General features: G+C 43.9%; 1 protein-coding gene across 1 annotated transcript in view; it reads left to right on the top strand.

Annotated features, from left to right (window-relative positions):
• Sk2 (Sphingosine kinase 2) overlaps positions 1–11,970 on the top strand; it is a 31,622-nt gene that overhangs the window by 9,587 nt on the left and 10,065 nt on the right. The window contains exons 2-3 of the mRNA XM_011499322.1: positions 2,305–2,608; positions 5,071–5,429. Of these exons, the coding sequence (XP_011497624.1) occupies positions 2,355–2,608; positions 5,071–5,429 (613 nt within the window). The 5' untranslated portion in view covers positions 2,305–2,354. The remainder of the gene's footprint in view (positions 1–2,304; positions 2,609–5,070; positions 5,430–11,970) is intronic.

The raw sequence follows: 11,970 nt of genomic DNA, 5'->3' as shown, positions 1-11,970 counted from the left end.
ATTAAACGCATCGCTCACGTTGAAAAGAATTGAAATTACAACGAAATTACAAACCTCGACACTTTACCACGCCGAGCCTCGTAGTCTTTAAACATCGTCTTATTGCGCGCGCCATACGTTCTCATAGCACAGCCTGCCAAGACTTTAATATTCCAAGGGATTAATGGCCGATCGAATAGCGCTGGCCCGATCAAAGTCTCTCGAACCCTTCGCACTACAGTTGCAAATATTCGCATTTGCAGCCTCATTATGGCAAATGTTTACACTTTGAATAATCGACTATAATTGAAAATGAAATTTCAATCGACAGCTCTGACCAACCATTATTATAATTATAATACACGCCGGCGCGTGAAAAATCATTTCGTGCCCGACACTCGTACCGTAAATGCTAAATCGGCCTTGGAATAGCCGTGCCGGCATCCCTCGATCACTCGTTAAAATTTGCTTTTGCCTGCGACTCGTCGTCGAGCGTGACGCTACGACGCGCTCGTCAAGACCCTCGTGACACCAGCTTCCATTGTGCCCGCAATGGCCATGCCACGGCCCTCCTCGCTGGGCCTCCGGTATTTAGCAACGAACGACCCACGTCCTTTCCCGGAAAATTCGTTAAAGGGCGGCCTCGCTCGAGCGTCAAGTGCCAGGCTGTCCAACAACAATTACAGGATGACGGAGGAGGAGGAGGAGGAGGAGGAGAAGGAGGAGGAGGGGAGAAGTCAGATCGCTTCGGTACCACCTTGCTCCGCGCCGTCGCACAGCCTTGACCTTGCGCCGCTCTCTTTTACTCCTCGGGACGATGCTTAGCTACGAACGCGATGCTATTGCGCGGTAAAGGAACGTCGTAAGCCCTGGGAAGTGGGTTTCGTCCGCCACTTCCAAAAGGAATTTCCCGCCGCATTGCGACTACAGCAGCACCAATGGCGAACACAGCCCCTCTTGACTCGCGCTCCCTGGCCTTATCCCACGAGCCATAAGGTATTAACATAAGGTCTGGTTCTTAGGATGAGATGGAATCTGAGCTTCCATGTTTCCGATCGACGACCATAGTTTCGTGTTCGTGCACGAACGGCTCTTCCGGGCCACGTAATCCGATTCATTGTACGAGATTGTCAGCCAACCTTTACTTTCTTCACCACCACCACCACCACCACCACCACCACCACCACCACATCCAATTTAATTATAATCTACTCGTGATTTTTCAATATCTGTTATTTCGTTGATTATTTATTGGTTTGACGCAAGGAATCTTGTTAAGAGTTCGTCGCTTTTGTATAAGACCGAGAAAAAAATATCCCGCCTATCTTGTGATAATCTCGCATCACCATCTACGTCTGTATTACAATAAAATTTACGTATTCTTCTTGTAAATTACTATTTGCTTGTACTTAAAAAACTATTTGCATACAATTGAGAGTAAATGCGCGTTTTGAGCGAATCGATGACCCTTCCCTTCATTTATACAATAGAAATGCGTAAATCGCCCATAGTTTGGTCAATCTTTCGATCTTAATATGGCATTAAATTTTTTTTCTCATCGGTATTTGGCAAACTGTCCCGAGTGTCGGATCGCAAAGTTTTACTGATATATGCATTTTCGGAATCATAAATCTTTATCGCGATTGTTTAACTACGAAATGATGAGGTAGAAGAGAAATTTCGAATGGCTTATTCAAATTCACAAAAATTATAGATTATTAGCAGATAGAGACGAGTCGATAATTTTCAGCGCTTACGCTAATAAATCTGAAAGTTTATTTCAATCACTTAGATCTGCCCCTCTCCAATCGTCGCTCGATTGTTCATCGTTTTTGAAAAAAGATGCACAAGTTATTGTCTTGGATATCAACTTTTTATTTATCTACGATTCAACTAAATAAATAAAAATCGAAAATTCATATGACATTTTCATAACCATTATTACGAAGAGAAGCCAGTAGAAGTAGTAGTAGTAGTAGTAGTAAAAATAATAATCATCGTCGTAATAATAATAAAGGGCAGGAAATTGATGGGATAGAAGCTTTGGCATGATTTTACAATTGCATGACTTTTCGAGGCGTGTGCGTAGAGAAATCCCGTCGTTCGGGCATTGCTGTCGCGATAAGGCAGAATGGCGATGCTGCGATCGTAAAATGCCGAAGCTCGTCGTTTCTCGCGACAAGCATCGATGTTAAATCGATCGCTAGCGCGCATCGGCCTACTCGGCCCACCCATTGCCAAAGTAAACGTAATCCCCGTTCGCGTGCACCTACGCCCAGCCGAGACGCCGACGCCATAATGAACTTGTCTCGTTTTGAATTGCAGAGGAGAGCCGCGACGAGTCCCACAAGCATTAGCGAGCAGCGAAGATAAGGATGAGGAAGGTGCTGCGAGAGCTCCCGCAGCCAAGCGGCGCCGGCGACGAGGAGCCGGGGACCGCGGAGCCTCTGAAGAACGGTGGCTCGCCCCCCGGCCAGGCCATCCTCGAGGAGATCTTCTACATATCGTCCAAGCGCAACACCCTCTACAGGGTGCGGCTCACCGAGCGCGGCCTCACCCTCCGCAAGGAGAGCAACTGCGGCCCCAGCAAAACCGAGACCATCCTCGTGGACGACATCGTCGGCTGCAGGTGGGCTTCGAGCCTCGAGCCTCGTGCGCTCGAGGTCGCGCGATGAGGGACGGTAAGGGGCAGTAAGGGGCGGTAAAGGGCGGTAAGGGGCGGTAAGAACGGGGGATGGGGCGACGAGGGAGGGGGACAGAGCAGGGCCGGGCGAGGCTGCCTCATCCCCGTCGACGTATCGATCTTTCCGACCAAGAGCAATGGCACAACAGGCCTTCCTTACGTGCACTTCTGTGCCTCGAGGTCCGGATGTACCTGGAACGCGTTAGCTCGGCTTGGTCGATCTCGCACATTCTTTCGCGACTCCCTGTTCCGATAACGACGAAATCGTTCGCTCTCGGATTAGTCAATTGGCGGTTATTCGAGTCGACTTATTGAAATTCCGTCGTCGAAAGCCACTTGCCATCAAAGTCACTTGAGCAAATTGACAAATGGAAAAAGGAAAAAAATAAAATAAAAAGAAAAGAAGGGGCGGGGGAGATAAAACGCCTCGTGGTCTATACATATTCGTTTGTTCGTGCATTAGTAAACACAGGCGGTAAGATACTATTAAGCAAATATTATTACGCGTGCGTGCGTGTTTGCTTTCGTAGTGTTTGTGCCGTGTTGTAATTCTTGTTTCATTCGATAGAGCATAACACTCGACTTCAAACAGTTTTCTAAAATCAATTCTGGATTTTAGGAAATTCGGGGCGGCTTTTATTATTTGGTATTAATATAAAGGGTTTGTTTGTAAATGTTTTTTGTCATGGGGTTAATCGTAAATGGACAAAGCTCGCAAAACTTATTGGCAAAAGTTCATTATTAATTAAGATGCGGACATAATAAATATTGTGCAAAATAGCGGTTTACATAATATGCTTACATATGAAATGTTATAGAACATAAGCACGAAGTAATTTATAGTGCAACTAACTAAAGTTAATGCAATATAATTGGCTGATAATTGGATTAGTAGTGCTCTTTTAACATTTGTTTCAACACACGCACGCGCAAATGCACACGAATTACATAAAATTAGAAAATTTTGTTATAATATTCCGCATAGTGTATAAATTGTTTAACAAAACATAATGATAAGATGTAGAATGTAAATGTGCTAATAAATGAATTGTATCGTAATCGAGAGAGAGAGAGAGAGAGAGAGAGAGAGAGAGAATAAGTGCATTCTCGCCATTCAACATATAGTTAAAGATAAAAATATTCTTCGCCATCTTTATATTTACTTGCCCATACCTACCATCGCGTATTCAAGGTTTTTCCCTCTTCGTGCAAGTCTAGATTAACTAGTAGTTGCGAAACGAAAATTCGACCGTGTAAAGAAGACATAGTGGAGCACAATTTTTTTCCATTTTTTTTTTCCGGGTCAGGTTGTGTTTAATTGTCTGGATAAAACGTGCTTCGTACATGAACGAAAGCATGTTTTGGTACTAAAGATTAAATTCACTTGTGTCATCAATATTGTTTAAATTTAGATCTCGCTTCATTCACCACGAAAAGGGGGAAAAAATGATTTGGCCTATTTGCTAATTAAAGGAAGAAAAAAAGAAAAAAAAGACGAATCTGATAATATTTGCTTGCTTCGACATGATAATTATCGCCGGATTTGTGATTTATTGATTATTGTTTAGAAATAAATATACTTGGTATGCTCGATCCTTGTTTGCATCGAAATAAGAAAATTTTATCAAAAAATTTATTATTGGTTGACAATTGGTTGATAGTTTTCTTAACGTTTTCAACATCGAGTAGAAGATATTTGGTAAATAGTGAAACCAAAGATGTAGAAAAATGAAAATTAAAAACAAAATACAAACACAAAAACAAACACAAAAGCTTTACGTCCTTATAATATTGTAGCTATTGGCTAATTCAAAATCACGGTATTACATTTTCATGATCAACGGTAGCTTCAATCGCAATCTTTCCTCACGCTAATAAATTATACTGAAATATGTCTCTGGAAATTCATCGCGATCCCGCCGCCACACCCCCCGCCCCTCCCAGCCTTCTTCTCCTCGCACATCCTACCACTTACTTCTTAGTTTAACCAGCTAACATCTGCAAGTGATATTTGCGTAGGTAGAGAGTCGAAGGATCGAGATGGTCTCGTAAATTCGTTACGCTCGTCGAAGCAATCCAGCGATGGATAATAAACACGAGTCGTGATCGCGTTAAGAAGTGAGGAGAGTGAGAAAAAGTGAGAGAAAGGTCAGCGCTTGAGAAGTCGATATCCATAATTGCACAATATATTAGAAAATCTGGCGAGTGCGCTCTCGTTGACGAGTATTGAATTAATAGATCGTGACTGGAAAATGCGGTTAGCGTGTGGGCCATCGAAGGCCCGCGAAAAGACTCAGGAAAACAGTCGCGAATTGCCTCTATTTCCCATTATGGGTCCGGGGAGATTCGGGGCAATCGAGAGGCCGATCGGCATTTAAAAACAAGATCCCCTCCCACCCCTGTTGCAGGTGCATGCGCTCCAAGCGTCGGAATAACGGGAGCTGCGCGTGTCGACCGGGCGCCTCCCGGGGCCAGCCCCACCTCGTCGAGTCGACGGAACCGCTGCAGCCCCACGACGAGTACGACACCTCGGCCTATCTCTACGTTTACGCGTACACCCTGAAGCGGCCGAAGCCCGCGGGGAGGGGCACGCGCAGGCGCGAGCGCATGACCGTCACGCTGAGGTTCCGCAGCTTCGACAAGTACGAGGATAACCTGAGGGAGGCCAGCAGGTGGAGGCTAGCCATAAAGTGCCTCGTCGGCAGGCTGCCCGTGCCCAGGGCATACATGAGTCCGGCCCACCGGAACCTCCAATCTCTCCTCGGCGGTGAGCTCATGTTCGCGATGTCGTTCTCCCCCCCCCCCCCCTACCCCCAAAGCAACAACAACCCCTCCGGCCCGACCATCACCCTCACCATCGTGCTCGGCGAATCGCTCCAATTAAGTGGAGCGGAGCTTACGTCCAAAAATCCTCTAGCGCCATCGAATCGTCGGCCAAGTCGGCAGACGCATTGTTAAGATCTACGACGCAGCGCATACCGCAGCCATCACTTTTATCGTTTAACTTATTATCGTTTGCCGACAGTTGCGTCAAGACATTTATCCTTATCTATCTTTTAAACGCGTAGATTTTCACCTTGGCTGATCGAATTGCGTCTAAAGTGTGCGACATTGTCTCGAGTAATTGGGCGGCCTCTGCTTAAGGAATAATAATGGATTGTAGAGGGAAGAATTGGCTGAGCTTTTCTGCGATTGCATTGAGAGGAAGAGAGAAAAAATCCAATGACGACCGATTAGCAATAATTAGTCATAAAATCTAATGGAAATTTTTTTAAATAGCGACAGTTCGAGGAATGTTACTTCCTAGGGCATGTTTATGGTTATCTTGGAAATGTCAATTCGAGTAATTCATTCGGTTGGGCCTGAATATAAGTAAATGGCCCCACGGGCATAGAAACGCTATTTTCTTTTTTAACGGGAGAACTTTTTGTTGCGTACCTTGAGACTCGAGTAATTACAGTCGAGACTTCGCACGATAAGCTGCGACCAATTAATGGTCAATGACTAATGCTCGTCCTTGTTTCAACGCTCCATCATTAAATTACTTTTTCACGGTATTTGGAAGATTTGCAGAGATTTGGCTCGTGTTGCTTTTAAAGATTATTTTTTTTTTTTTTTTTTTTTTTTTTTTTTTTCACTACACCTTGCCTTTGGTAGTTTACTATTGTACGATCAATGGGTCGGTTATATAAATAGAGATAGAGAGAGAGATAGATAGATAGATAGATAGATAGATAGATAGATAGATAGAGAGAGAGAGAGAGAGAGAGAGAGAGAGAGAGAGAAAGAAAGAGAAATGTGATTTTCAGTAATCGAATTATATGGTATTTTCTCTAAAATGAAAAAGGCTCTGCAATTCCCGAGTACACGATGAAATTTTACCTTTCACTGTCATAATTTCATAGTGTAAGAATATTCTTTTAAATTATCACTTAGTCATTATTTTATATGGTTTTGTACTGTGAGCATTTAAGCAAATTTAAAAGGTCGTGTTTTTTTTTTTTAATCTTTTTGCCCCCACCCCATCCTCCGGATTCACGTGGCACTTATATGTAGGAACTATTTCAATAGAAATAAAGAAGAATATAAACGGAGATATTAAACTTCAATGCTTTTTTGATAAGATTTACAAATGTACGTAATTGTAAAGAATTTTCAGCACCTTCAACGCTATCGTTTGCAATTCACTATTTAGTCGTTTTTAATGTTAAAAAAGAAAAAGAAAAAACCACTTTTAATTGGCGATATTAGTATTACAAAAACGCATATTTTTTAAACACGAGAATTACTTTTGAAACAGTTTCCAAACGTATTTTAAAAATATCGTTATGGCTTATACATCGCAAGTTGCAACGTTTGAAAAATGTTGTTGTTTAAAAGTTCTACTGCTGTTTAAAACTTCCGTATATAAAAGTCAAGATCACAAGCACGGTGTACGAGAAAATAATGTTGGGTAAACAAATTTTATTTTTATTCGATACGCTTCGTTCCAACTTTCGAGACAAATTCTTTAAAGATTGATCGATAACTTGTCTATCATGAGAGAATTGAGAGAATAAAAACAACTAGAATTTAATGTCGCAAGCCTTAAGAATTAAATTTCATTTAGATCGCGTCATCGTTTCTTCATATCTATCTAATTAAATATTTTTCATTAAATTTTTCTAATAAATCATTCTCTGATATTAATTTTTTAAGTTTTTTTTTTTTTTTTTTTTTTTTTTTTCCGTAACCTTAATTAGCTTTGTGCTAGACATAGAATTTTGTTATTTATCATCAATTTTGTGCTATTTCTACCCACAACGTAACGATATAACAAAATTTCATACCAAGCGCACTTTATTATTGGAGTCAACATTATTTATTATTTATTTTTTATAATACGCAATGTTGAAATACTCTATGCCATAATAAATTTACTATTAATCTTTCGACATTGTGAAAATTGGCAGTGGTATTACATTAAATATTACTAAATATTACAACCAAGCTGTCACTTAATATTATTTACAAAGATAAACTTTCGTATTTTCAGATTCACATATTTTTTTCGATTTGGATCATCGTTCATATCTCTTTGCGTGCTTTCTTTATCTCCGAAGCATCTCTCAGTCACCGACATATATCAATAATACGATACACCCGGACATTCTCATTATTATTAATCTTAAGTCTGCTCAATAAAATTATCTAATCTATAAAATATTCCATACGCAAATACATAGTCGGTTGCAACGGCTGAGCTTTATTAAGCTTCCACGACGACTCTTTATGCCGACGACGCTTATTCGTTAAGTAGCGACGACCCAATGCATTAACGCGCAAATAAACTCCAACACTCAAGATCACGAATGCGCGCTCTACTAACTCTGCATCAAAAGCATCCGACCTAATAATAATAATAATAATAATAATAATAATAATAATAATAATGATGATGATGATGATGATGATGATGATGATGATGATGATGATGATGATGATGATGATGATGATGATGATGATGATGATGATGATGATGATGATGATGATGATGATGATGATGATGATGATGATGATGATGATGATGATGATGATGATGATGATGATGATGATGATGATGATGATGATGATGATGATGATGATGATGATGATGATGATGATGATGATGATGATGATGATGATGATGATGATGATGATGATGATGATGATGATGATGATGATGATGATGATGATGATGATGATGATGATGATGATGATGATGATGATGATGATGATGATGATGATGATGATGATGATGATGATGATGATGATGATGATGATGATGATGATGATGATGATGATGATGATGATGATGATGATGATGATGATGATGATGATGATGATGATGATGATGATGATGATGATGATGATGATGATGATGATGATGATGATGATGATGATGATGATGATGATGATGATGATGATGATGATGATGATGATGATGATGATGATGATGATGATGATGATGATGATGATGATGATGATGATGATGATGATGATGATGATGATGATGATGATGATGATGATGATGATGATGATGATGATGATGATGATGATGATGATGATGATGATGATGATGATGATGATGATGATGATGATGATGATGATGATGATGATGATGATGATGATGATGATGATGATGATGATGATGATGATGATGATGATGATGATGATGATGATGATGATGATGATGATGATGATGATGATGATGATGATGATGATGATGATGATGATGATGAACTCGAGGAGTTCGTAATGCGCCAACATACACGGCTGCCCTAATCAACCATCCCCGGGGATATTTTCGTCACTCTTAAGGCTCTTAGGGTCCCCTTCAACCTTGGCCGACAGGTGTCCTACCAAACGTTTATTTTAACATTCGCGCGGCACTCGCTCATCAGCGAGGAGCCACTGGGTGAGGGGGGGGGGGGGGGGGACAGGTGATAATGGGACGGCTGATCGTCACAAACTTGATAAGCTCCACGGCCAATGTCCAATTATACTGCAAAATACTACGTGTTGTTTCGCAATGGCATACGGAGTAGCCCATCGACGAGGAGGAGGAGGAGGCTTATCGATTTCAACAATGCCGATGCTCCTGACACACTTGCCGTATTCAAGTCGTCGACACCCTCCTCCACCCGAGGATATATATAGGAGGGACGAGCAGGGCATCCGTTAAACGGCCATTGGCGGTCGTGATCGTCAGTCGACGGCAGTCGTCGCCAGCCGACGATCCATCGACGACAAATTTCCATTCGCACTCGCACTCCCGCATTGACCTGTCGTTCTTCAACCTCCTCCAATCGCCGTCTCGCTCCCGGATTCGCGTACCTCGATCACACAGAGTAGCATCTCGTGCACTCGTAACGGATCATCGGGATCTACCGGCGGCAAGGGAACCGAGCGGAGAGGCGAGGTGACGTCGGGCCCGCTGGCTCCGTCGCGCGAATCCGCACTTTCCAAAAGTCCTTGCATTATCAATCATCTCGGCCCATTAGAATACGGCTAAAGCGAGCTGCTGGCCAATCCGCTTCCTATAGTCTAATAATGCGTGTGTCGTGGCAGCGGGTAGCGCCGAATTTACTCGCTCGAGAAGGTCGAAACACGGAGATATCCAAGGCGTTTCCAAGGCGTACCGTCGCTGAGGAGGAGGGGGGAGGAGGGGGAGGAGTGGGGGGCGAAAGGAAGAAGTACCATTGTTTAGAGGCTGCTATGTATAGACTCTACTAGAGGGGCGCTCGTCTCGTCCTTTAAACCCCCGCGGGTAAAGCGCGGTGGTGCCAAGGGCGTCGGGAGAATCGACGCTTGACGCTTCCCCGGGTCGATGGGATCGTCGACGAGTGCGCGGGGCCGCGGAGACCCGTTGCCCGTACTTTCACCGATTTTCCGGGTCAATGCGAGCCGTTCCTTGGGAAGGCGGCCGCTCGCGCGATTCCGCGCCGATAATCCGCGGTCACGAGAAACTTTCGCCCGTTTCGCGCGCCAAGCGGATCGGTGAAAGGTGATGGCTTTATCCTTCGTTGCGTCGTTGTCGTTGTCGTTGTCGTTGTCGGCGGCGGTGGCGGCGGCGGCGGCGGCGGCGGCGGCGGCGGCGGCGGCGGCGGTGCAACCCGACGGAATGCGACACGACTGACTGGACACCCCGATTAGAAAGATGATGGAATATTCAAGGAGCATTGGAATGTTTTTGTAATTAGTCTCTCATTATTCACTACGACGCCAATTGACTTTTTTTAGCCAATTTTTAGAGCCGAACGCGTGCCCAAGTAGGAAGAACCGGGAGCGTTTATCGTTGGACTGTCCACTTTTTACGAGCCCCGCAGACGTTGAACATCGCTTGAGCGAGTGACGCGACTCTAATCGTTGTAATTATCGGCGATGATGCCGATTGCGATGACGAAGTCGAATAACAAAGTTATTGGCTGCCACCGGTTCGGCAATTCTGCGCGTAATTATTTCTCCACTACGATCAAATTCTTCATTAACCGCGCCAATATATATATATATATATATATATATATATATATCGATTGTCCTCTCGTTGCATACTCGCAAGTGAAATTGATTTGCGTGATTCTCGAAAGCAATCGGGTCGATGTTTGCCCCGTCGCGTCCTCGTGCTTTTGTAATTTCTGTTCCATCGCTCTTCAAAGCGCCAATTAAACCATTAAAAGTAGTTCCGTGAAATTATTACGATCGTCCTCCATTTATTATTGACATTCCTCGCGTAATCGACGTTTGCCACACATTCATGTGTTTAATGTCATATTAGCCAATGACTGGAAAACTTATGTAATACGGAAGAAAGTCAGTACGGCCGAAAAATAGAAGGCAATTCACTGACAGTGTAGTTATGTTTTTCATTTTTATTTGCCTCGGTTAACGTAATCCCGCAAATAAAACATCGATTAGCTAGTATAAGACGTTGGAGCGAGAAAATCTTAAGCAGTCCGACGTAATCGTTCGCTTTTACCTCGCGAACATTCCCGCCAGTAACGATCCTCGATTATGCATTACCTAGCTTTCCCTATGGTCTCTCCTACTAAAGCGATTGCGGGACCCGACTCGAGTTCTCCCACTGGGTGGGTATCCACCGTCTCTCGATCGAACAGCTTCCCTGAGAGCGGGGACCTTTCTCCGATTAACCATCCGTATTGGCTGCCGTCGTTATCGAAAATCCCTAGGACTTGCAACCCACCTCGGCTAATTATTAGCCGTGGCATCCGTCACCGACCGCCGGCACTGTCGACAACGACCGAGGCGCAATTATATTTATACAGCCGGCAGCTCATGGCCCTCCGCGACCCAATATACCACGTCCCTGACGACGACTTCCCCGACTGAGCGCCATTATGAAACGACGAAGACCGAGGCCCTTACGTAAGTACGCGCGCCGCTCGCCCCGCAACACCTAGACAAATTTACAACCGAAAACGAAAAAGTTGCCACATTCGTCTCATCCCCCTCCCCCTGCCCAGCCCTCCTCGCTCCCGCACGCACACACTCTATCGCTCCCTGTCTCTACCCCCCACCCACCCCCTCCGCCACCAACATTGCCTCTTATCAGGCTCGCAACATGCCACCGCCGGCAATGATAAGCTGTCGTTTCTCCCCGTAGCTGCGCTATCCATCCTCCCGTCGCCTCTACGCCGCCGCGGCCACCGCCACCCGCCACCACCGCCCCCTCGTTAACGATGATGGGGGGACTCGATGCGACGACGACGATGGCAGAGAGCTGAGTGGAGTTGATGGATTTTTTTTTTTTTTTTTTTTTTTTCCCCTCC

This window comes from Ceratosolen solmsi, unplaced genomic scaffold (genome assembly GCF_000503995.2).
Source record: "Ceratosolen solmsi marchali unplaced genomic scaffold, CerSol_1.0 scaffold2, whole genome shotgun sequence".
In the NCBI taxonomy this organism is placed as follows: domain Eukaryota; kingdom Metazoa; phylum Arthropoda; class Insecta; order Hymenoptera; family Agaonidae; genus Ceratosolen; species Ceratosolen solmsi.
Note: the sequence above shows the minus strand (reverse complement) of the source record. Positions and strands in the feature narration are given on the sequence as shown.